The sequence below is a fragment of the Podarcis raffonei genome, chromosome 11 (assembly GCF_027172205.1).
Source record: "Podarcis raffonei isolate rPodRaf1 chromosome 11, rPodRaf1.pri, whole genome shotgun sequence".
Lineage (NCBI taxonomy): Eukaryota > Metazoa > Chordata > Lepidosauria > Squamata > Lacertidae > Podarcis > Podarcis raffonei.
In genome coordinates this window covers 3,912,227-3,939,492 of record NC_070612.1, presented here as the reverse complement: position 1 = coordinate 3,939,492, position 27,266 = coordinate 3,912,227, and the positions used below count along the sequence as shown (strand labels likewise).

At 45.9% G+C, this 27,266-nt stretch overlaps 1 protein-coding gene across 11 annotated transcripts in view; it reads right to left on the bottom strand.

The window, feature by feature from the left end:
• Positions 1–27,266, bottom strand: part of KIAA1328 (KIAA1328 ortholog) — a 228,403-nt gene that overhangs the window by 46,947 nt on the left and 154,190 nt on the right. For all 11 annotated transcript variants that reach the window (XM_053408979.1, XM_053408983.1, XM_053408981.1 and 8 more), the window contains 2 exons: positions 17,966–18,633; positions 11,982–12,086 (listed from right to left, as the gene is read on the bottom strand). In XM_053408979.1, the coding sequence (XP_053264954.1) occupies positions 11,982–12,086; positions 17,966–18,633 (773 nt within the window). The remainder of the gene's footprint in view (positions 1–11,981; positions 12,087–17,965; positions 18,634–27,266) is intronic.

Here is a 27,266-nt window from a genome sequence, read left to right as displayed (position 1 = left end):
ATCCCCCCCAGCCTAAGTCTGTTCCCCAACAAAGTGACCCAAAGTGGGGTTGGGTGGGGGCAGAGAGGCAGACCCATAGCTGCATCCCAAGCCTTGCTGGTTTGTGCTGCCCAGGGAAGAAGGTGTGAGTTTTTCACGATGTCTAGAGCTGGAGATAGATAAGGTTCAGGGGATCTGTGGGGATCTAGAGTCAGGGGATCCAAAATTGATGGCAACTCTCCCCCACCTGAGAAGGACACTCCAGGTGTATTTTTCCATGGTCCATGGGAAAATCAACCTGCCATGGAGAGAGATTTTTGAGCCCTCTACTTTCCTTACTAGGCTCTAGGAAGGCACCTATGTTGCAGATCCCTTCAAGGGAGATCGAGCCAGGCTCTCTGCTGAAACCTCCCGGCTATCTTTAAAAAGCCCCCCTTTCTGCTAAGCCTTTGACAATCCTCAGAATTAAGTTTTGACAACTGTGGATCTATTTTTGGATATTTTACTGGTGCCATATGCTGCTTGTTGGCTTGTTATCAGCAATTGCTATATTATATTTCAACTATCACACTGTATTTTATTTATAACATTTTATGGCTGTTTTTAATAAGCTTCAAGCCAGCTTGAAGGATATATCTATGGACTGGTTTTTGTGCTTTGGTATTTTTGATACCTGGCCAATGATTTTCTTCTCCTTTACTTTTATGCTATTGTTGTAGAGGGAATTGATATTTTATGAGAATCTACATTCTATTATGTGTTATCTTATTAAACTTGTGTTACTATAACTGCTTTTGTTTTCATGTTATCTGTTGGCATTTGTGTTCTATGTTGTAAACCACCCTGTAGTCTTTTGACGAAGGGTGGTATATAAACAAACAAACAGGCAAAAGTAATATATATATATAAATGAAGAAGAGGATTGACAGAAATGTGTCAGTGATAGAAACAGCAACTGGCGTTCCACTTTTCCTTTGTTACTACTACAGTCATACTTGGAAGTCGAACGGAATCCATTCCGGAAGTCCGTTTGACTTCCAAAGTGTTCGAAAACAAAAGCACAGCTTCTGATTGGCTGCAGGAAGCTTCTGCAGCAACTGGAAGCCGCGAAAGCACCACCAGACGTTCGGCTTCGAAAAGAACGTTCAAAAACCAGAACAGTCACTTCCAGGTTTCGATCGTTCGGGAGCCAAAACATTCAAGATCTAGGCTGTTCGAATACAAGGTATGACTGTATGCATTTCTATAGAGCTTTGACGTCCCCCCCAAAAATTTCACATAATCTTGGTGAAATCTTTGCAATCACACAATGTCATTGGTGGGGCACCTGCAGCTTTCCAGGTGCTTCCGGGCCAATTCACATCCTCTCTAAGCACTGGTCACACTTTGCTGGAACTGAATGGAGATGGACTCCAGGTCATTTGGATGGTCACAAATGCCCTGTCTGTGTTGCAAGGTCAGCCAGTATAATTGTCATCCCCAGAAATTAGGCAGAGGCTGAGTGTGAGTAGCCTAAAAACAACAACAACAACAACAACCTGGTGAGTTTATGGCAGAGGTGAGATTTGAACCAGGGACCTCCTGATACACAATTCAGTCTCTCAGCCACTTCTCCCTAAACCTCGCCCCCATTTACAAGGCCTTTAATAGCAGAAAAATAAACTGTTTGAAGATCCATCTTGTTTTACATCACCACTCCCAGCTGATCCGATATAACAAACGGGTAGTCCATTCCTCCATCAAAAAAAGAGAGAGGAAAAAAGCCTTATCCCTCGTGAAGCCGTGGTGCTCAGATTCAAGGTTAAAGGATTAAGGCCCAAAGCATTGCATTCCAAAGGAAAGCAAGCCAAACATCAAAAGAAACACAAAAATCAATCCTCTTCACCATGGGAGCAGTGTGAAGAACAAATCAGCCAAGCTGAATCTAACATTTTCTCTGTGTGGCTCTGGGAAAAAAATTAGCACTCTTGTAAGCATAATGGACAGTTTGGAAAAGGCTTGGCACCAATGGAAAGCTGCTGAGCTCAATTCAAAGCACCAAGGCACTCCAGGAAAGATCCCTGCAGGAGTAACCTGGGTCAAAAATGGTAGGTGGGGCACACTGAAAAATAAAATTAAACAACCACTCCAGCCTAAGTAGCTTTGGGTGCACCCAAAGTCTTCGAGAGGAGCCTTTGAAGTCTCTGTATCTGCAAGTGGCTGGGCATTGCCTTGCACACAGCACTTCATGTCCTGGAGCACCGTTGTGATCAAGGTGGCAAAAAGAGGAAAACACGGAGCTGATGGTCTAGTGAAGGACAGAAACAGTGGGAGAGGGAGGCTTTGTTCATTCCGCTGAATATTTTAAAGACACCTCTGTTTTGTTGAAAGCAGCCTTGCTCCCGAGCAGGGAAACAAGAATTAAATGAGCACGGCAAGTTGTAGGTGAGAATCAAGAGCAATCGCTTTCATTCAAGACGCGGGTTCTTCCTGCCCAAAATCTAAACACAAGCAGCAACATGCTCCAGTTGGTTCAGGCAATCATAACGTTAAGGTGCCCATGGGGGCAAGCTTACTTGCCATCCCCTAAGATTTCAGGGACATGCTAAAGCAAGGATAGATAGAGAACATCAGGTCTAGGGGCCTAATATGACCCTCCAAATCTCTCTCACTTGGATGATTCCTTAGGCTATTTTGCTCTGGTCAGACCACACCTGGTATACTGTGTCCAGTTCTGGGCACCGCAATTTAAAAAGGATGTTGACAAGCTGGAAGGTGCACAGAGGAGAGAGACCAAGATGATCAAGGGTCTGGAAACCAAGCCTGATGAGGAACAGTTGAAGGAGCTGGGTACGTTTAACCTGGAAAACAGGAGACTAAGAGGAGATATGAGAGCCATCTTCAAATATCTGAAGGGCTGTCACATGGAAGAGGGAGCAAGCTTGTTTTCTCCTGCTCTGGAGGGTAGGACACAAAGCAATGGCTTCAAGTTGCAACAAAGGAGATTCCGACTAAACACCAGGAAGAATTTTCTGACAATAAGAGTTATTAGACAGCAGAATGGTCACCCTCGGGAGGTTGAGGTTCCTTGGAAGTTTTCAAGCAGAGGTTGGATGGCCATCTGTCATGGCTGCTTTAGCTGAGATACCTGCATCGAAAGGGGTTGGACTTGATGACCCCTGGGGTCCCTTCCAAGTCTGTGATTTTAGGAACCTTCCCAAGACCTCACCATCCCTCAAGTGCTTTTGCTTGGCTGCAAAGCATCCTTGAACTCTGATGAAGCTTCTTGCTTGAGCTGGTGCAGGACAGAGAGGGCAGTGTGGGTGCTGGTAGAAGCAAGCCAAGTGTACCAAGGTAAAACTCACTTTAAATGCTCTGCTCCCCTTTGTCTCTGGCCTCGCCCATCACTGGCATGTTGTCCTCGTGAAGTTGCACAAAAGGGAAAGTGGTCCTTTAGCTGAAAATGGTGCCAGAGGATGGGTGAACTGAGGCAATGGGTGAACTGCCTGGTGGGATCTCTCCAGCCCTATCTGATCAGGCCAAGAAGACAGTGGCTGATCCAAGCTTCAGCACCAATGCTCAAGAAGCAAAGGCAGAGGTCTTGCTATTAGGGTCTTCTTCGATCTTCACCTTGCAAACAGGTCAGACCTTGCTACATGGATGAGCAATCTGGTTACCGTCAACGTTGATTGCTGCAGCCTTAAAAACCTTGCCCAAATTGGGCAAACCTGCCAGAAGATGCAGTCATATTACCTATGTAATATGCTCACTCCCCTTTTAGCTGGGTGACCAGCTGCAGAAGTTACTGTGTACACAGGTTGCTACAGGGTTGGTAACTAAAGGTCTGACTCTGACTCCCAAGGAACTGAAGTGGGCCCACTTGAGAATTTGAAAAGAGTCCATCCCAGATTGCAAATAATGCTAGATTGGAAGAAAGCAGTTCCACATAAGGCTTTGAAGAGCAAATGCCTCCCTTTGCTAAAGGCCGCCAGTTGCTGAGCCTATTTGTGGCTGTAATGGAATAAATCCACTATATAGACATCTGTTATGCAACAATGGGCAATGGCATCCATCTGTTGCAGAGATACAGCACTTATTGACAAGTCAGATTTGTATCTACCGATAAGTCAGCATTTGCACTTTTGTGCAGATCTGTTAAGGGACATTTCATTGACCAAATAAGTGGCTCCCACTCTGTTTTTCTCCTCTCCAAAAGCTACAAGCATCAACATAAACCAATCTGGCACCGGCAAGTATGCCGGGCTGTTAGAAGAGATAGTGACAAGCGGGTTAGCTAAAATTTCTGCTTAACTAAAGAAGGGGAGAGAGGAAAAAGCCTGCAAACAATTTGCAAAAGGGGTTCATTTGAGGCTGTCAAAATGCCAGTTTAAAACTGCTGAGAAGGAAGTCAGGGAAGGGGGAGCGCAAGCAAGTTGCACTCAAGTAAATTCATGAAGCCAACGAGGTGGTTCAAGGTGTTATTAAATTCACCTCCAGAGACAACACACAAGAGTAGAGTTTGGCGGCCTCAGCTGAATGCTGGCACAACTGGCAGCTACTTCTCAAGAGACCCAGAGCCGAAATAGCAGGATTTGATGTGTGTCATGATTGAAAAGAATTGACAGGTGGCCCCGAGAGTAAAATAGCAGAGCCACAAGGTGGAACTGCATATGGAATATTGGGGGGAGGATCTCCAGCCCAGGGGAGAAGGGGGGGCTGCTGCTCAGGAAGGTTGGGGGGTATATTTCCACCTCTGGGGAAGGCAAGAGGAGCTGCAGGTAGGCATCCATTTGCATTTGACAGCCTTGATTAAATTAGGAAACAAAAGGCAGAGTAAAGTGAGTATAAAATACACACCCTCTAAAGTTCAGCTATAAAAGAACTGCCGATAATGTGTTTTTAACAAGCAGCAGAAATAATCCCTCTGCCACCAGCATCACCACACCCTCTTCTCTTACCAGACATTCAGAACAGCTATACCATAAACAAAATCTGAAAGATCCGACATCCCTTCCCAGAATAATCACCATAACAACGCACATTCAAAGAGAGGGAAAGTGCTATGAAATTCTGCAATTGACATTTCCAGCTAACTAAAAATATCAGAGGGGAAATCACACTCCGGAGTGAGATGGAGCCTCAATATACCCAAAATGAGAACATTTAGGTGGTGCAAATAATCCGGGGGGGGGGGGGGAGAAGGAACTCCTCCAAGAAGAACAATTATGCATGGGAAGGGTCCCTCAACATAGCACAGTTCTAGCAGAAAAACTAGGCTATAGAAAGGAGTTCCTGGTTGACAAAACACTGTTCTCAGTGTGGCACTGAGGTCCCACTGAGCACAATTGGCATAATATCCTATTCCTATGCAATGTGCTTTGAGAGACAGCCTCGCATGGTCATAGGAGAGGAAAAGACACATTTTCCTTATGCTTTGTCTAGTTGTGAGATGTGCACACCTGTGCTGGGGACAGCAGGGGCATAGGTGCAGTCTAAAACTTAAGGGAAGCACAACACAATTTGTCTCATTCACAAAATAAATGGTGGAGCATTTTTCATTTGTTTTTGAAGATGTGGCGGTCTTTAAAGAGGTGCAGAAGGAAAGCATCTCAGTCTCCAAAGTTTCTAAAGCGGCAAACTATCAAAAGTAGCATGTTAAAAAGAGGCTGCAAAATGGGGCCAGCACAAATTCTCGTTAGAGATTTCTTCCCCTGCTCCCGGTCCAGAGACCATTCTACACTCCCCAGGATAAGTAGAAATAGCGCCATCTCTGAGTGGCTCCAGGTTAGATGGGAAGTGTAGGACCAGCCAACCCCTTTCGCTCTCTCCCTTCCAAAGGCAGCGCCTGCAGAAGTAAGAGTGAGTATTGATACCCACGTTGCAATGCTGAGTATCTCTTTCAGCAGATATCAACTCCCAAAAGCTGCAGTGATGAACACTATGCTTTGAACATCCAACTAAGGATAGCTAGAATGATTGCATAGGAAATCTCCGGATCTAGGGAGGAGAAAAAGTGTGGGATACCAGTAGTTGGAGGAGAATGCTGCACAGAGAAGGGGGTTCATGATGCACACTAAGCCGAGCTGTGCACGATCAGTTTCACAGTGACCCAGTAATCTCCACACTTGCGTAAAGATTTAAATCCAAGACACTCCAAATTATACAGTGTATTTTATACCTCACAGGTACTAGGTGACCCACCCTGGGGAAGGAAGCTTTCCTAGAGTCAAACATGGCAATCAGCTGTGCAAAAAAAACTGAAGAAGCATGTAAAATCTCATTGACTGCCCAAGGAAATTCAATAGGGGTGAACATGGCTTGTACAGAATAAGCCCTTCTCCCCCGCCCCATGGCTTCTACCCCTATTGACATGACCAAGCATAAGGTGCGCAGCCAAGGTCTTTGGGTCCGAGGAAGAATGGGAATATCACAAGGCTGAGATCTCTGAAGTGTGAGACATAATTATGCACCATTTCATTATTAGCACAGCCTCTGCCTGCATGGTACTCAGGTAAACAGCTGACCTCTTCTCCCACCCCGTTTTCCTTCCCGGTGCAAAGGTATTCATATTCAAAAATCAAGATAAAGAGTAGATTGCCTGAAAAAAAAAATCACCTCTCCCAGATGTCAGGAGTGTGCACAAAAGCAGGTGCTGGGCGTATTGAACTTACTGAATACTCACAGAGTGGGTACTTCAGCATGTAACAGACCATCTGCATCGGGGAGATGGGTTTTTCCTTTTTTTAAGATATACAATTGGATGTGGTTCTGCTTTAGACAACATTTTCAAGGGCCTCTTGCAACCGGGGCCTTGCAGGGCAAGTGCATAAGAACGAACAGGCGCAGGCCGTTAGCAGATGCAGTTTCTGCGATGTGGGGTGGTAGAAAGCTGCCTTCTGGTAAGAAGTGTCGGCCACTCCACAGCTCCCCCGCCACTGCCACCGCCCTTTGCCATGCAAGAATAGAACCCGAAATGCTCATGGGATTTGGCCTCAAGAGAACTAAAGCTTTTGAAAAGAGTTTTTAGCTCTTACAGTTGTGGAAAAAGTCCTGTTGATATTATGAGCAGCACTAAATGTGGATGTTGGTGGGACGTTAGGCACTATGATGGCCATAGTGGAACACAGGACTAAACTCTGATCTGTGACCTGATCTAGCAAGGCTGCTCCTGATCTTTATATCCATTAATTTTGTCTGCCATTCTTCTTTAGGTCAGAATTTCTTTTTGCTTCCATCTCTGGGCTAACAATACTCTTGCCGCTGTTGTTGCATATAAGAACAGTTTGACATCTTGTCTATTAATGTCTTGGCCTATAATACCAAGTAAAAATGCTTCTGCTTTTTTAAAGAATGTGTATTTCAACATCTTTTTCATCTCATTATATATCATTAAAAGGGCTAATGGCCAGGAAATACATTTCTGGCAGAGGTCTTCAAAGTCAACAGATGGACCCTGAGCTAAGAAGTTCGGAGAGACAGTAGTTTAGTGGCAAAAGAGATGCTTTTCATGCCCCCCTTTGGAAACAGGGGAGGAGAAAAATCTCTGCCCCGAGACTCTAAGCTGCCGCCAGTCAAGACAGCACAGAACTGAGCTAAATGGATCGATGCCTCTGAATGAGGCATTTCTTCAAACTCTGAGAAATACGGAAGAACTATTCCTCAAAAGCTGGGGTGGAAGACCTTTTTCAGCCCAAGGCCTGCACTTCCTACTAGGCAACCTTCCAGGAACCACGTGCCAGTGGTGGGAGGAGCATCTTCAAAAGTGGGCGGGCCATGAGTGTAGATTTTACCTTTGCACAGTAGGCTAGTGTCTATATATGCACCACCCACCCTACCTTACTGTTCTCCATCCCAATAAATAAGAGATATTAAAGGAGGTTCAAGGACACGTGCCAGTCAGGTAAAAATACTTAAGGAGGGTGGAAAGTATGGGGAAAGGGGTGGCCCGGGAAGAAGTTTGAGGGCCACATTTGGCCCCTGGATGTGGGGTTCCCCACATGCTGTAAGGCAGCTTTCCTCAACTTTGTGCCCCCCTCAACGACCATGCTGGCTGCGGCAGATGGGTTTTGTAGTCCAAAATGTTTGGAAGGCAGCAGGTTAGGAAAGGCTGTGCTCCAAGGCTGGCTAACCTTGCTGTATCAAGGAAAGAAGCAGCCTTCCAAATCATTATCTGCCCCCAATCTCCCTGTGAGATACCCAGACATAGATGGAATCGGCAACATTGATTAAAGCCTCTGTGAACTGGAGAAAGAACAAAACGATCCCATGGCAAAAGTAAATGAAGAAGATCAAATGGGTGGGGCAGGTCTCAGCTTTTGCAAATAAACTGCTTGAAGTGAAACTGAAATCAGACTTGCCCGCAGAAGTTCTCCCTCTGGGTAGCTTGAGGTTGAATCCTGACAAGACAGAAGTACTGTTTTGCAGGGACAGGAGGCGGGCAGGTGTGGAGGAGTCCCTGGTCCAGAATGGGGTAACTGTGCCTCTGAAGGACCAGGTGCACAGCCTGGGAGTCATTTTGGACTCACAGCTGTCCATAGAGGTGCAGGTCAATTCTGTGTCCAGGGCAGCTGTTTACCAGCTCCATCTGGTACGCAGGCTGAGACCCTCCCTGCCCGCGGACTGTCTCACCAGAGTGGTGCATGCTCTAGTTCTCTCTCGCTTGCACTACTGCAATGCACTCTACGTGGGGTTACCTTTGAAGGTGACCTGGAAACTGCAATTAATCCAGAATGCGGCAGCTAGACTGGTGACTGGGAGCGGCCGCCGAGACCATATAACACTGGTCTTGAAAGACCTGCATTGGCTCTCAGTACGTTTCCTAGCACAATTCAAAGTGTTGGTGCTGACCTTTAAAGCCCTAAACGGCCTCAGCCCAGTATACCTGAAGGAGCGTCTCCACCCCCATCGTTCAGCCCGGACACTGAGGTCCAGTGCCGAGGGCCTTCTGGCGATTCCCTCACTGCGAGAAGCCAAGTTACAGGGAACCAGGCAGAGGGCCTTCTCGGTAGTGGCACCTGCCCTCCCACCAGATGTCAAAGAGAAAAACAACTACCAGACTTTTAGAAGACATCTTAAGGCAGCCCTGTTTAGGGAAGCTTTTAATGTTTAGCGGACTATTGTATTTTAATATTTTGTTGGAAGCCGCCCAGAGTGGCTGGGGAAACCCAGCCAGATGGGCGGGGTATAAATATTATTATTATTAAGCTTTAAAAAGATGCTCTCCAAGAGGCAACGAGATGCCTCTCGCCACACAAAGGCCATTTTGGCTTCCAGATGCTGAGCCCCACCACCCTCCGCACCTGCCTGCCTCTGGGGTCCCCACTGAGAGGCCTGCATGTTCTTGGGACCTGTCCTCTTGCCCTTGTGCACATCGCCCAGCAGGCACGTCCCCTTGCCTGCTATTCTTCCCACAGATAATAGAGAATAAATTGCAATTAGATTTGGTAATTGTAGATAATTAAGTCAAAATGAGCAGTTAATTATAAAAAAAATATGTTTTTCGGGTGTTGATTGTATCATTTATTTTCTTTCGAAACTCTAATGTCTCGCTTGAGCAAGTTTAATATTTTGAATACTTTTAACCCTTTTTTTAAAAAAAGCAAAACAAAGAACAGCAGACACAAAAAAATTCCTCCTTTTAAATGGAGCCTTGCTTAGCTGAGAATTAACATTCAAGTTTTTACCCCAGGAGTGCATGTCAACCAGAAGGTAGAGATAACTTCTTTTCTTGATTATTTCTGTGTTTTGTTTTTCAAATAGCAAAAAAAGAGAGAAAAGTCTTTGGCATTTCAATGACACAGTCCAGCTGCACAGCATCATTCTCCAGCCCCAATAATCACATGCACCCTTTTCAGAGACTGAAGCAAACATCACTTCCATATTCAAATGCATAAAGGAGACAAATGGACTTGTCGTCTTAGCCTCCTCTGGCTTTACATTAGATTAAATTATTTAGGGCGCATTCATCTGGTAACCTTTGCAGAACTGATGAATGAATACAGGAAGCAAACTTTCCGATGTCTTGCTGCCAAACTTCACGACCGGCTGGCACAGAGACTCGGGAATGCGCAATTGCACACTAATGCTATAAGATTACTGCATGTCTCCATCAGAAAAGTGAGACGTAAAGACGGACAGACAATCACACAGAATCCCTAAGTCTTGTTTCTCTCACACCCTACGTGATCTCTCCCCTCTCGATATAGGAGGGCTGTTGCCACTAACAAAAGACCTGCTGAAGGTAGATTCGCTAGAAGAGTGGGAACAGTTTGATACTTTTGTTTTCTAAGTATTACATATAGGTAACCTGCAGATTATGTGCATTTAACTTGCACACATTCAGCTTTATGCATGCGACAATTTAAAAATAAATAAATAAAAAGGGTGGAAAGGAGATGGGCATCTGGGGAAAAGTATTTTAACTACTGTATTTTTCGCTCTATGAGACACACCCGACCATAAGACGCACCTAGTTTTTAGAGGTGCTGTGATGCTCATGTACTGCTTGTGGGCTTTTTAGGAGGGAAAAAGTGTGTCTTATGGAGCAAAAAATACAGTATATGTGATTTTGGTTTTATGCGCTATCCCCAGAACACAACCTCCCTGTACGTTAAGGTTACTGTACTGTGTTTTGGACAAAATCAAACACAGATAAGTCCGTTTATGGTCACCTCTATAATGAAGCGACACATTATCTATCTGCACAGGAAAGATTTCCTGCATGAGAAAGGAGGAAAACCCTATCCGTAAGGAACAGAAAAGCTAACGCATCCAATTGTGGAACTGAGTTTCTAAGCAGTTTTGATCACTGGTCAGACAAGGGTCACCAATGGAAACTGAAGGCACTACCTTCAAGAAAAGGAAGCAAAGTCAGACACACAGATCTGAACACAGCACTAACAAGCCAAGTTCAGTACAACTGGCTTTGTTTCGAAGGCAAAATGATGGTGTGGGCAGCACACGCTGATGCACGTTTACTCAGAAGCAAACCGAATTGCATTCAATCCAGCCCTTCACCTGCCTGGAGAATCGAGACCTTTGCGGGGGTCGTCCCTCAGCCCAGTCTCGAAGCCCAAACTTAGAAGGGAACTTTCCCCTGCATTTGTTGCTGCAGCAAAGGTCGAGGCAGCCCTCGAGGGATGATTCAGAGATCAATGCTGGCTACAATCACAGCCCCAGAACTGGAGAAGCGTAGTGTTCAAACACAGAAAGAGAACATTGAAAAGCTTGGCTATGAAAGCACATGACACCCAATGAAAAAAACCACAGTGAGTGCTGCCCAGTGATTGCTCCTCTCTCCCCCGGTGCAGGCACTTGTTATAAGCAGTTAAGCATTTGCATTAATTAACGGAGAGATAGGCAGACCCTGTGCAACTCAGGCCATCCTAGGGTAGGGCTCGAGGAGGCGCCCTCTGTTCGCCCTGTGATTATTAGCACTTCTGTACAGAACTCTGCTTCCGCACTTGAAGAACTGCAGACCTGGGTCAAACTAGAAAGGTTGCCAGGGGACACTTTTTCAGAGCTCCTCTGCTGAATTTCAACTCCAGTGTCACCCTGTTTGCTGTCTGTTTTGGGGCCCTCTCTCCCTCCTGGCTTTGTGCCATGTGAACCACTTCCAAACCTCTCTCTTAAGCTTGCCGTCTCCAATAAACCTCTGTTTCAAACCTTGCCTTGGTTGGTTTCCTGGCTTCTTTGACGCCCTGGCCTGATCCTGCTTCGCCTCTGAGCTTCATCTGAGAGCCCCTAAGTGACTGCCTTTAATGCAGGCTCCCAAGGTCTACTTTCAAGGACAGGAGCCCAGGTCCAGGTCTCTGCACCCACCACCCCACGGTCTTTATTGACTATATTGTCATCCCATGATGTTACTTCCATTCTTTTTGGCTTGAAGCATTTAATCCGAGAGAAGGGAGGAAGAGGTGAAAGAAAATATGTTTTTTAGCATTCTGTAAAGCCCTTTAGACAAATCATAAAATATACTGACACATGAAAGTGCTTAACAGAGGAGCACAAGACCAAGGTATTACCTGAGGCCCCCACAAGTGCCATTCATCACTGGGGCCAAGCCACCTGGTCTCATCAGCACTTCATCAATGAGCAGTTCTTCCGAATTAGGAGGCTGGCCTTTAAACCTGGGGTGGAGAGAGAAGAGCCACATATCACGGTAAACATGCACGGTGCTGAGCAGCCAAACTTTCGCCCCTTCTCTTCCTCTCCCCCTTTACACAGCAAGTAAATTAAAGACTTAAACTGCAATCCTACCCACACTTAACTGGAAGTAAGTGCCATTGACGTCAACAGGACTTATGTTTGAATAGACACGCCTAGGCATGAGCCATCGGCCTCCAAGCCAAAAAACCCTAGATTTATTAGAATCCTGCATTATTTTCTGTGGAGGGGGCAGTTCCATGAATACTCCTTGATGCAGTCACAAAGCAGTGGTGCCAGGTACTGAGGTCAAAAGCAGTGCTGTGTGCTTGCCCACCAGATCTCTCAAATGCTCAAGGAATCACTGGATGAGGGCATCAGAAGCGGGCTTTTGAATTCTGAATTTCAAAAGTCCTCAAGATTTTGTTATTGCGATCAGCGAGTACCACAAATGTATTGCCAGTTGGGCAAACTTGCAAAGAATGCCAGCTCCATTCATACAGCAACATTCTAGACAGAAGAATGGTTTGTTTCCATCCCTCCACCCTGATAAATTTAACCCAGAAGAGAAAATACAATTTTTTAACAGAAATAGCAATTTATGGAACGTGCAACTGAGGCCACAAATAGGTTAGATGGCTTTAAAGAGGATAAGATGATTTAGGTAAGAACGTGTTGAACTTGCCATTATTAACTAGAACATGGGTGGGAAACTAAGGTCCAATCACCTTCTAAATCTGGCCCGCAGATGGTCTGGGAATCAGCGTGTTTTTACATGAGTAGAAAGTGCTCTTTTATTTAAAATGCATCTCTGGGTTAAAAAAAGAAGAAGGGAGAACTATTGACTTCATGTCTTGTGTGTTGTGGGCATCTCAGAGGCACCTGGCTGGCCAGTGTGGAAAACAGGGTGCTGAACTATGTGGATTTTTAGTCCGATTCAGCTACAAGGCTCTTCTTCCGACACCATTACTGCTATCATGGGGGCTGGCAACTGTGCCATTCTATGGGTGGCACCCAATGCTCTCGTTTCTTTAGGGTTTATGCTTTTGCAATGGAACTTTCCCCAGCTCCTTGCCCCACACCCTCCCCACATCTGCTCTGGAAGGCTGAAGGGAAACCCACAACAGATTTAGGGGGGGAGAGGGGGGACAGTTTCATTGTGCAAGTGGCAGCACTACTCTGGATACAAGCCTCTGTTTACAGCTAGCTAGCTAGCACACACACAGACACACACAAACAGAGAGTATCAAGACAAGCTGGAGAGCCGAGTTTTGCCAAAAGGAAAAGAAAAATGTTGTGTTTCTCAGCTAGTCTCTGCAGGCATTTAGGTCGTATTGGTGCACTTTAGCAGGGCTGAAAGTTGTGACTGCCTAGCAAAACCTTAAAAGAAAAAGAAAAAAGTTTTCATGCCTCCAAAGATGGAGGTTGTATTTAGCTATCATGGCTAATACTGTTGAGAGACCCATCTATCCTCCATGAACTTAAATTAATCAATACATGGGAAGGAGCAGAGCGGAGACAGTAAAGGATGCCTCTGGTCTTCCTTTTGCAGCTTTTCTGCCAACCAGCACTTTACAGAACGTGCAATCTTCTCAGCAGAAGCTGGATGCAGCAGATGTGAGGATACACAATAAGAAAAGCGTAATTGCAGAGGCATTTAAGAGTCCCGTCGTTGGGCAGTGGATGCCCCACAGAGCACTCCGAGAACGACTTTCAAAACAACAACATTGCCTCACACAGACTTCAGGCCTTCCTTTTCTTCCTCCATTAGCAGGAACATATGCATGGATTAAAGATATTTGATCATTAAAAATCCATCTGCTCCTACTTAGTTCTTCACCTTTGTTTGTGACCCCAGTAGTCTTCTAAAGTACACAGCTCTGATTGCCTCTGATCAAACAGGCATTTTAACAGCCAAAGCAACACAGCTTGCTTTTGAACAGCATCTTACAGACAAAAGAAGAGATCAGGGAGGGAACCTTGGGAGCTACTCTGTCCTTGCTGGCCATTGACACAGAATGGGACCTCATCCTGAGCTTTTATGTATTTATTGGTGTCTGGAGTCCCCTCTCCTCTGCTGCCCCCCCCCCCGGTTAAGTTTGGGAAGGGGAAGAGGGCAGAGTGCCCCTTCGGGCAGCCTCCTCTACATGGTTATACTTGCATGGAGGAAAAGAGCAGGGCTGTGTCCTTTGGCCCTGCCTAGTTCATCTAGCAAGCACACTACTCTGTGGAAGAGGATCCCTAAAGAGGGATCAAGGACTGCCTTAAATTCAAGCATGGTCTGATTTCAATGCCAAATGGGTTTAGGAGTGTGGGGAGAGAGATGCTCCATTTTTTGCATGATGCCCACTCATGAAAACATAGACAGCTACTGCAAAGGGAGTCATGGAAAGAGCCACTGAAGTAGCTGGAGATGCTTAGCTACGAAAAATAACTGGTCAGGCTTGGCCAAGTCACCACCTTTTACTCCAACCTGAGACTAGAACAAACTCCTTGAAGGAATTCAACATAGGGGGGATCATGTCATATTGAATGGCATGGGAGACTCCTCAGCTCAGCAGTAATGAATATGTTTTGATTGCAGAAGGTCATAGAATCAAAGAAATGTAGAGTTGGAAGGGAGCCCGAGGGTCATCTAGTCTAACCCCCCTGCAATGAAGGAATCTCAATTAAAGCATCCATGACAGATGGCCATCCAACCTCTGCTTCAAAATCTCAAAGGAAGAAGAGTCCACAAACTCCCAAGGAAGACCATACCACTGCCAAACAGCTCTTACTGCCAGTTCCTCCAAGTGTTTAGTTAGAATCTTGTAATTTGAAGCCATCGGTTTGAGTCCTACCCTCCAGAGCAGGAGAAAACATCCTCCATGTGACAATCCTTGATATAATGTGAGGTCCCAGCACCTCACATGAAAGAAACTAAGATGAGTTGAGAAAGACTTTTCTTGGCCTGTGTCTAGAGAATGAGAGGCTGAATATTGTTTCACTTCCCACAAGGCTTCTGAAGGTGGGACAAATGGTGAGAATCAGCAAAGCCTGCACAATTTATCTTATTTGCAAATTTTGTATCCTGCCCTTCCTCATGAAATGAGCAGGGGGCAGGCCACAAAACTACTAAAAGTGACCAAAAGAATAATTAAAACATCTAAGACCCACAATCCATTTTTTATACGACATCCCACACCATTTGTGAATCTCAATATAAAGTTACTGCTGAATATTCAATTTTCACCTGGTATTTTCACCTGGCATTGAAAAGGAACCTTCTCAGCACCTGCCTAACATCAAGGAGGAGATCATTCCACAGTCAGTGGGCCACCACCAAGAAGGCCCTATTACACATCGCTGTGGCCCAGGTATTTATTTGGCAACAACCAAAAGGGCCTCCTCAGTGGATTGGGACAAGAGGAGACAAATGGCTACAAGTCCTCACACACAGAGAGAGAGGACTTCCAGGAAGCAAGGAGAGTACTGTGTCCAGTTCTGGGCACCACAGTTCAAGAAGGACACTGACAAACTGGAACGTGTCCAGAGGAGGGCAACCAAAATGGTCAAAGGCCTGGAAACGATGCCTTATGAGGAACGGCTAAGGGAGCTGGGCATGTTTAGCCTGGAGAAGAGGAGGTGAAGGGGTGATATGATAGCCATGTTCAAATATATAAAAGGATGTCACATAGAGGAGGGAGAAAGGTTGTTTTCTGCTGCTCCAGAGAAGCGGACACGGAGCAATGGATCCAAACTACAAGAAAGAAGATTCCACCTAAACATTAGGAAGAACTTCCTGACAGTAAGAGCTGTTCGACAGTGGAATTTGCTGCCAAGGAGTGTGGTGGAGTCTCCTTCTTTGGAGGTCTTTAAGCAGAGGCTTGACAACCATATGTCAGGAGTGCTCTGATGGTGTTTCCTGCTTGGCAGGGGGTTGGACTCGATGGCCCTTGTGGTCTCTTCCAACTCTATGCTTCTATGATTCTATGAGATGGTGGCAATTACAATGTCTGGCTTGTAAGGGAAGTCAAAAGTGGTGGACCTCTGCGAACATAATTTGTCTTAAAGATCTCAAGTTAGTGTTTAAAGTAAGGGGACACACTAAGCAGTTCACAACACTATTTCTCCTTGGTTTTTGGGATTTATTGCCATTGTACTTCTCCGTCCTCCAAAACAAAATTCTATGCTAGACTGTTATGGAGATAAGCTTGAAAAATACGATGGTTCCATGTCTTGAAGTCTCAGAGGCCTCACTACAACCAAGCTTCCAAAACACATGAATTACAAGCTTATCTCACACAAAAAGTAAAGAAAAGGAAGGAAGGCATCGAATGGAGGTTATTTTGTGATGAGATGGTGTAGAAGTCGGTTTTGGTACCTCTTTGAAATCAAAACCTCCCTTGAGGAAATGCTATAATACTCGAAACACATCGGGCAATAAATAATCTTCTAGCACCTCTGAGATTTCTTCCCCTTTCTGCCTCACACTCAAGTACCCAACTCAAGAGTAGCTCTGTGCTGTAAGTGGCAATTGTGTTTGCTGTGGGCGTGCTGGTGTTTTCTGCTGCAAATGCTTAAAGTGTGAATGACAGATGTGCGTCCTTCAACATCCATATACATGCACTGGGAAACCACAACACAAATCAGGGCTCTCAGGTGAGGGTACGCAGGTGTTTAGGCATGCATGCCTGTCATTCACATCTTAAGAATTTGCTATGGGGAAAACCAGTATAACATGAGCATACCCACAGCAAATGTAACTACTACATAAAACGTGGAACCTCTCTGAATAACTCAGGCAGAGATTAGAAATCATGTCAGGTCAGAGCCAGCTGGGTACATGGTGTGAAGTTCAATCCACAAGTCAGTTGTCTACCCCTGCTCTCTACAGGGCACCTAGAAGTCACCCACCCACCCTTCTCAACTGATCTCTACTTGCACAGCCGGATCGCTTCTATGCTTCCTCAGTACAACTCCCAGCTTCCATGTTTCAACTAGCTTTGAACTGCCTTCAATCTTTTTCATGCTTAATAGTAGTGATGGGGCAAACAGAAGGAAACAACTGCTAAAGTCTGCCTTAAATGGCTGAAGCAACTCTCTGAGACCTTGCTGTTGGGCATAGGATGTTTGCTTATGGGCACCAGAGAGTGGGAGTTCACTGAAGTACAGCGACATCCTCTTTTTAGATCAGCAGAATTAATCCCCCACGCAGAACGAACCTGATGTAGCTCAGAATCTCGAAGAGGCTTGCAATGCATCGTATTCCTCGATGCCATCATTGCAAATGCTAAACTACCACAGTATCTGAGCCATTTGCAATGTAGCTTTAACCAAATTGTTCCCATGATGCCGCAGATGATTAAGGCAGATCACACATCTTTGTGGAACTAATGTCTTTTGGTAAATTAGAAAGCTTGTTGTGTTTTATGAGTTCTTCTGTGGCCTGAAGAGAAGTTTAAGAAATGCTCATCTAACCCAGCACCACTGAGTGCTCACTGGAAGGACAGATCGTGAAGCTGAGGCTCCAATACTTTGGCCACCTCATGAGAAGAGAAGACTCCCTGGAAAAGACCCTGATGTTGGGAAAGATGGAGGGCACAAGGAGAAGGGGACGACAGAGGACGAGATGGTTGGATGGTGTTCTCGAAGCTACCAGCATGAGTTTGACCAAACTGCGGGAGGCAGTGGAAGACAGGAGTGCCTGGCGTGCTCTGGTCCCTGGGGTCACGAAGAGTCGGACACGACTAAATGACTAAACAACAACAACCCAGCACCAGATATCGGCCTAAGAAAGATGTCAACAGACCCACCCACCTTCCATAAACCCCGACAGAACTCGAGCAGAAGTCCCATTTTCGATACTCCTCCCCAAACTCACCGATTGTAGTCAAGCCTGGATTGGTGGAGCTGCTGTTGCTGAAGCAGCAGTTTTGCCTCCTGCTTGGCCAACAGATTCTGAAGGCGCTCTTTCTCGATTTCCAGCTCCATCTTCTGAAGCAGCAGCTGCTTCCTCCTTTCTTCCGACAACCTCTTACCGCGCTCCATTTCTTTGGGTCTCAAGTCCGTGCTGCCGTTCAGTCCAGGAGTATGCGACGGGCACGAGCAACAGGCAAAGGATTCACAATGTGGTCCGGAGTGCGTTTTTGGAAGGTGGCAGCCCTCTTGGAAAGAACCATGATCCGAGCTACCCGGTTTCTTGTGGAAAGAGCAAGTCTGAAGGGGACAGCTGTTTCTCCTCTGCTCCGCGGCAGGAGTTGCTTTCTTGTGGGGAGGCAACTTTTGCCTCGTTGGCGAGACCACGTTGTTGCACTTACCATGCAACCCATTGCCCATCATGAACTCCCTCCGCTCTTCTTGCCGATGACCCTGGGCTGCAGCTCGATGGGCATGACTGTTCCTGCAAGGCTGAGACACGGGCATGTGCGTAGGACTTCCCCGTGCCATTCTGTTGTTCTTGTATAAGGCCTGTGACTGAGCAATGCTAAGGTAGGATCCATCCAGTTCCGAAGATGACAGAGGTTGACAAAGGCTTCTGTGGTTAGACATCTACAAGAGAAAGGCAAAAACAGAAACCAATCCACTTTAATTTTTTAAAATTCCATTTAAAATATGTTTAATTGTTTATATTCTAGTTCTCATCGCTGGCTCACAGCGTTGAAAACTTGTACCAGCACCAGTAAACTTACAGCGGTTTGATGATCGACACCTAACGCAACTCAACAGAAAATGGGTTTCAAGTGGAAGAGAGGAATATGCTATCAAATCTGCAATTTAATTCCGTCTACACAGGTACAATAAATATAAAAACCACTGCCTGCAGGATTTGGGGCATAAACAAGGTACTTCAGCCTATCAAGGAGTTGCGAGTATCTAGGGTTACATAAAATCAACTTGAAGTGTGGCAAAAAAGCATTAAATGTTAATGTCTGAAAATGTTTAATTTTGAATACAGAGCCAAGAAATCCATTCAGCCACTATAAATACTGTCTGATTGGCCATTACACAGCAGGGGATTTGATGTAAAACATTTCACCTTGCGCTGAATGGGATATTACTTACTGTTGGAAATTTGATGAGAGTTTTTGAAATATCCTTACAGAAACACTGATAAAGAACTAGACCACTTCCTGTAAAATACGGTTCTACATCAAAAGCTGTCATTCAACTACAAAACACGTTTAAATCCTACCACATAAGTGATTTCTTTTTCCAATTAAGTTGGGCTGGTGATGAGAGACTGATAAAACTCCGGAGCTAGAAAGACACGTTAATTTGCATTTGTTGACCCAATCCAAAATGTGGGGAGCGGAGGCGACCCGACTGGGCCCATAGTTCATGTATGTTAACGGGCACTAAAAATCCCAATATGTACCACAGAGCACTCTTGCACCATAGTTCACTGAAGTTAAACAACGGCATTGGATGAGCCATCCCCGAGGCTTGCAATAGATGTTCAAAGTGCTCTTTAAATCTCAGCATTTATTTCAGGAACAACATTGGACCAAAACTGTTTCAGACTGGATTTGTGTAAGAAATTTCCCAACCTTTAAGTATGTTTAAGCACAGAATCCAAGGTCTACAAAGACAGCAAGAATGTTTTGATGGAGAGTATGGACAGGGAAACCTTAAAACATTCTGAAACTGTGTGTAACAACAGCCTGACAGCCCCTTCTCTATCACAACTTATAGCATCAAACACACCCAAAGGGAATGTTCTCGGAAGGGGGAGGGCTGGGAATGACTCCCTCTCTGAAACCATGGACAGCCACTGACCCTGGTTGACCCACATGGCCCGAATTATCAGCTTCCTAGAGGCAAAGAATATTTCCCACAATGCTCAAGGATTACACTTCCTCAGGGGAATGTACCCCCTTCATCGTAAGATCTCAGGGCGGTTCACAGAATAAAATACAGGACAAAAATAAGTAAAACAAAACAGCAAAACAATAACACCCCCCTTCCCACCGACACATTTAAATGGCTGTAGGACATTAATCAGTCAAAGGCCTGGTTGAAGATGAACATTTTCGCCCAGCGTCTAAAAGAATACAATGAAGGTGCCAAGAGAACCTCCCTAGGGAGAGCTTTCCACAAATGGGGGGCCACCACAGAGAAGGCCTGTTCTTGTGTTGCCACCCTCTGGACCTCACGTGCAGGAGGCACACAGAGAAGGGCCTCAGAAGATGATCTCAGGGTCCGGGTAGGTTCATATGGAAATAGGTGGGCCTGAGAGGTTTAAGGCCCCTTTTAAAGATTTGTAGTGTTTCCTTTGTCCAATGAGCTCAGGACATAGGTTTCTATCTCCTCCACACCCCAATAACCATGGGAGATAGATCACCAGGGTCTTTATGGATGAAGGTGGTTTTGAACATGGACCCATTCCAGTCTCCATCTGTAGCCTAGGCTTGTTTTATGGCTTACTACTCAGGGTTTGCCTGGGGTGAGACAAACCATGAGTCTGGGTTCAAACTCATTGCTAAGTCAAACCATGGCTTGGTTCACAGCAGCAGGGAGACCAGAGGAGGAGGAACACTGTTTTCTCCCTGTTTTCTCTTTCATGCTAAAGGTGTGGTTTGGCTCAGCATTGGGCGCTGTGGTCTAAACCACTGAGCCTCTTGGGCTTGCCAATCAGAAGGTTGGCGGTTCAAATCCCTACGACGGGGTGAGCTCCCGTTGCTCTGTCCCAGCTCCTGCCAACCTAACAGTTTGAAAGCAGGCCAGTGCAAGCAGATAAATAGGTACTGCTGCAATGGGAAGGTAAATGGCGTTTCCATGCGCTCTGGTTTCTGTCACGGTGTTCCGTTGCGCCAGAAGTGGTTTAGTCATTGCTGGCCACATGACCTGGAAAGCTGTCTGTGGACAAACTCTGGCTCCCTTGGCCTGAAAAGGAGATGAGAGCCGCAACCCCATAGTCACCTTTGACTGGACTTGACCTTTCAGGCGTCCTTTACCTTTTTTATATATATCTAGTCCCGCACTAGGGACATGGGTGGCGCTGTGGGTTAAACCACAGAGCCTAGGACTTGCTGATCAGAAGGTCAGCGGTTCGAATTCCCACGACGGGGTGAGCTCCCGTTGCTCAGTCCCTGCTCCTGCCAACCTAGCAGTTCGAAAGCACGTCAAACTGCAAGTAGATAAATAGGTACCGCTCCGGCGGGAAGGTAAACGGTGTTTCCGTGTGCTGCTCTGGTTCACCAGAAGCGGCTTAGTCATGCTGGCCACATGACAGAAGCTGTACGCCGGCTCCCTCGGCCAGTAAAGCGAGATGAGCGCCGCAACCCCAGAGTCGGCCATGACTGGACCTAATGGTAAGGGCCCCTTTACCTTTACCTAGTCCAGCACTGTCTGCTCTGACTGGTACTCCAGGATTCCTAGCAAAGGCCTTTATGTTCACTTGCTGTGAATTGGAGATGCCTGAATTGAATTGAGATTGAACATGGTGCACTCTGTGCACAGCGTGTTTCTCCCACCACGGAGCTCTGGCTCTCTCTGGGGTGCTTTGCCAAGAAGTCGAAAATGGCAAAAAGCTCCTATTAAGTGCAGCTCCTGTGCTACAGCATGTAGCCAGGCACTCGGTCCAAACTCCACGTTTTGGCAAGTGTTGGAGAAAGTCAAGAAGAAACTATTACTTATTTCTCAAGCACTATTCAAAGTCTAAGCTAGCCTTGCCTGCCTTTATCCTCCTGTCCAAGGAAAGCATTTTTGTTACCCCTCATTGCCAGGTGCATTTCTGACACTGTGCAACAGGCTGCTGTTAAGCTATCAAGACAGTTATGCCAATCTTTTGTTGAAAGAGTTATTAGGAAAGAATTTACTTAGAAGAATATGCAGAATTAAAACTTAAGTGAAAGATATCTGGCATTCAGACTCATTCCTTTTATTGCCCAATCTTTTACTGAAATCTCCATTACAAAAAAAAAAAGTCTAAGATTAATCATTACAAAGCACCTAGATGGGACAGAGATTGCCGATATTAATACCCCAAGATAAATAAGGCAGATAACCATGTAAAAAGGTTAGTTGCCTATTTTCTTAGCAGGAGATAAAGTGCCATTGTTGCTCATGAATGATGTATGATGATGATTGCTGTATTTCAAGTGTGCCATACAAAAAAGAAAGGCAAGGGGGGAGAGACAATGAGAAGGTAATAGGAACAACGCTGCATTGTTCTCGTTTAGCACAGAGCGATCAGCAGGAGTGAAGACGTGTGGCTTACAAGGAATCTCTTACGGCAACGGAGAACAAATCTCTGCCAAAGCAGAATCCACAGCTTATGTGATGGGTGCCTGCTTTCTGCTTTAAAATAATTATTCTAAGAGCAATACGCTGTCATTAATTGCTTTAACCTCCTATGCTATTCCAACAGAGGACCAAGGGTGCAAGACACCCGTTTTCAAAATGGCTTCTGAGGTGACACTGAGAACGATTTTCAACTTAGGTTGTTGTTGTTTTTTACAAACTTTATTGAAAAAATTAAAAACAGTTATCAAACACAAAGTGTTGGCTTCCAAGACAAATGTTAAGTCTTGCATGCAAACATCCACACGGCATCAAAACAGACTTGGAGAATCTTTTATATTACAATTTTAGTTCATATCCACAGGGTATACATCAAACTAAAGCATTAAAATAGTTTCCCCATAGTGGCTGCTGTAACCGGGGGGGGGGGGGAGATTACTGTACTATTATTAATAAACAATATGAATTGAGACCATATGGAGATAAATTCATATTTCTTGTAGGTGCTATATCCACACATGTTGGGTCCCAGTTTCCGTAGTGGTAGGAGGTGCTTTTTCCTAATGGGAAGCAACTATTTGTGTCGCTGTTCACATAAGAAAGAAGATCCATTCTTTACGCTTGGCATTTGGATTGATACCGTTTCCCATCAACAACAGGGCTAACATTGAATTGGGTACAAGATGACAGTGGAAAAAATCAAGCTCAGAAATCTTAAAAACAACGGACACTCCCACCACATATATGGGAAGGTGCCTTTAAGGGTGAGACAACACTTGAAAGATGCAGGGGCCAACTTATGTTTATGCCTAAGAATTACTGTACTCCTGCCTCTTCAAATCAGTTACTTGCCTTGACTCTTGGTGCTCAGTGAACATTATTGGCTTCTCTGGGGTGGGGGGGGAGAAAACCTCTGCAGCGCTCTGAGCATTCATTCATGCTGCCCATGACCTGGAAAGGCCTCCATACCTTAAAAGCCATCTGATCCAAGGGCCTCAAAAAACAAGAGGTGTTTGAAAGGTCCCAGAACCCAAGTTTTGGGTTTGCTTAGCTCTTCTCATCCCATCCTAATGCTCATCTGCACCTCTCTCCTTGCACACACACCTGGGTCTTCTCTGTTTCGCAGAGACCAGGAAAGAGACAGAGGTGTCCTCTTTACGTACAAGGCTGGGGTGGGTAGCAAACCATGCAACTCCACAATTTCTTCATGCTGCAGATTTGAAAGATAGGGCAGAAGACACTTGCTTTCACACAAGGTTTCAGATGTGGCATGAGTTTGTCCCGGGAGGCCTGTGCATGAAGCAAGAATGCCCCCTCTTCCAGACTTGTGGGACATCAGGACATCACAGGAGAGGGGCCGGGGTCTCTCGGTGCAGCATCCCGCTCTCCTCGTGACGGAAAGGCTAGCTTGGTGTGCTCCTTAAGGGCCGCTGGGTATGCTTCGTTATTAGAGGCTTGGTACTGTAGCTTGGGAATATTTCAGAAGACATGGCCACCTTTCCAACCGGGAAGGCGGTATAAAGTTGGCATTAAGCAAGCCAAGCCCTATGCGGATAGGAAAGTCCTGTACTTCTGTGATAGAGCATCTGCTTTTCATGCAAAGGCTCCAAGTTCAATCCCAAACGTCTCCAGGTAGGGTCACCCTTGAAATTCCAGAGAGGAGCTCTCTGCATAATACTGAACTAGGTGGACCGGTGCTATGACTCCATATAAAGGCAGTTTCCTACTGTATATACTCGAGTATAAGCCGACTTTTTCAGCACATTTTTAATGCTGAAAAAGCCCCGTTAAGCTTATACTCGAGTGAGGCGAGCGGCGGAGGGATGAGCATCCTGAAGGGAGCCCTTTCTCACTGCTGGTCCCACCGCCGCTGCCCGCCTCTCGCAAGGGCAGGCACAGGAGCTGAGGTTGGGAGAGGCACGGCGCTGTGTCTCTCACAACCACAGCTCCTATGCCTGCTCTTGCAAGTGGCAGAGGCGGCGGCAGAGGGACAAGCAGCCCAAAAGCAGCCCCAAAGGGATGCTTGTTCTTCCTCCGCCGCTGCCACCACCACCAGGTTTGTGATGTGGTGAACTGGCTTATCTTCGAGTCAATAGGTTTTCCCAGATTTTTATGCTAAAATTAGGTGCCTCGGCTTATATCTGGGTCGGCTTATACTCGAGTATATATGGTATGTTGCCTCGGGAGAGGCAAAACGAAAGGAGGGCTCCTTCTCTGAGAGCACAATGATGCGCATGCAGCGATACCAACCTCAAGTGCCACACGGAAAACCAGACCGCTGATGTTTTGCCTTTCCTGTCAGCCATGGCACAGACCTCTCTCACACAACAAAAACATTCCCTTGACGGTGCTTGGTGCAGAAATTAGAATTCAGCGTGTTGCCAGCTTTATCAACATGCAACGACGACGGAAATAAATAAAAAAATAACGGAGCGGCTCTGACTTCAATTTCACCTCCCCACCACTCCTGCCCTTTGTTTTACAGAGGGCTCGGCGGTGCAAGACCTAGATAAATATTTCAGAAACAATACTATTTGTGAGCAGATCAGGTTGCCGCCATTTCCCAGTGCATTTGGAGTTCACACAAAAGAAGGGCAGGCGAATGGGCGGGCTGCATCGCTAAGTCCGGGGGCCTGCGAGCGCCGAGCCGTCGGCTGGCTGATCGGGAATGCAAAATGCAACAGCTGCAAGCTAATCTTTGCCAAAGCCCCATCCCGAATAAATGGAGTGCATTCTCCCCAGCGCAATTAACTCACACACTCTGGCAGCTTTCTGCTAGAAGATCATCAAGGTAGATTACCTTCCAGCATATGAACTAAATACTTACAGGTGTTATACCATCCGTTATTACTTACAAACTTCTGCATTTAACAAGACATCCAGGCAAATGAATGATCTCATTTATGAATTATTTATTAGCGTTTCACAGCATGCTCCTGGCGTCATCCATGGCCTTTTCCAGGTCATATGACACCAATTAGAGCTGAATTTTAAATTATTCAATAATCTGAACTCTCTTGTCATTTAACATATAGATATCAATGCAGTAAACAAGTTAAGTCTAATGGGCCCCGGAGGTTTGCATCGCCCCCCCTTTCCTAACCTGCACCTCCCCACCCTGGTTCCCCTCCCGCCCATCAGCCGCAGAGGCTTTGCTCCGCCGTCGGAATAAGAAAAACAACAGAATGCAGCAAACACACACATTTGCAAGGTTTTAATATCAGTTATTTCGGCCTGCCTTAGGGATTTCATATTGCCACTTACAAGCACTGAATTTAAAATGCGTAAGTCTTTAGCTGCCAGCTTCTTCTTTAAAAAACAAAAACCCAAAAAGCATCTTAAAAGGGTATATCTGGGATAAATTGCACCGAAAGGTTTGCCCAATTTAAAATGAAGCAAAAGAGTGGTAGAAAGCACAGAGCGTTGTTTAAAAGCTAGACCCTTTCACCCCTGCTGGAGGTGGGGAAATGCCAACATTTCTTCTTTGAGAAACAATACTGGTTTGGGGGGAAATTATAGTCCTTGCTGTTGTGTACTCAAGGAGACAGGTGCACAACATGTCTTCAGTCATGAGCTGCAATATTTTAAATTCATGAACTTTCTTGTAAGGTGGAGGTGCTCAGACTGTCACAGTCCGCTTTACCTGAAGCCAGGAGGCCACTAGGTTTGACATCCCCATCCACAGGCAAATAGCTCACAAGGCTTGGGCTGATGCACCGTCCTCTCAAATATATAGACAAACCTACCGTGGAGCAGATCAGACCATTAAGTCAGGGTACGGTCTCCTCTAAACGGAAGCACCACATCTTTCTGGCAGAATTCTTTTCATTAAACTCAGGCTGCTTTCTTAAAATGGAGACATCAGGTATCCCACCTACACACACACATAATACTTGTTCCGCATTTGTAAAAACTCAATCACATGGTGTGGCAGAATCTGCACTTTGGAACTCCCTGCCTATTGAGAGCAAGCAAGCACCTTCATTAATTAATAATAATAATAATAATAATAAACTTTTATTTGTATCCCATCCTCCCCAGCCAAAACTGGGCTCAGGGTGGCTAACATCAAATATATAGTAAAGGTAAAGGGACCCCTGACCATTAGGTCCAGTCATGGCCGACTCTGGGGTTGTGGCGCTCATCTCGCTTTATTGGCCGAGGGAGCCGGCGTACAGCTTCCGGGTCATGTGGCCAGCATGTCTACGCCGCTTCTGGCGAACCAGAGCAGCGCACGGAAACGCCGTTTACCTTCCCGCCGGAGCAGTACCTATTTATCTACTTGCACTTTGATGTGCTTTCGAACTGCTAGGTTGGCAGGAGCAGGGACTGAGCAACGGGAGCTCACCCCGTTGCGGGGATTCGAACCGCCGACCTTCTGATCGGCAAGTCCTAGGCTCTGTGGTTTAACCCACAGTGCTACCCGCGTCCCATCAAATATATAACCTTCGTATAAAATCAAACAATAATTAAATTACCTCCTAAAAACAAGTCAGGATCAAATTAAAATCTAATTAGATGGCTTTCCGCAGGATTAGGGTTGGGAACAGTAAATGCTCATCAGGCCCAACTGTTTACGCTGTTCTTATATGGGCCTGTGAGAATGCTGGGAGGCTTCTTTCATACTAGTTCTTATACAAAAAGGGAAGGGGAGTCAGGCTGAGCCCTGACCAAAGCCCTGGCGGAACAACCCAGTCTTGCAGGCCCTGCGGAAAGATGTCAAGTCCTGCAGGGCCCTGATCTCTTGTGGCAGAGCGTTCCACCAGATCGGGGCCAAGGCCAAAAAGGCCCTGTATCGAGGCCAGCCTAATCTCCCTGAGGCCTGGGATCTCCAAGATGTTATTATTTGCGGATTGTAACGTCCTCCGTGTGGCATACCAGGAGAGGCGGTCCCATAGGTACGAGGGTCCTGGGCCGTATAGAGCTTTAAAGGTTAAAAC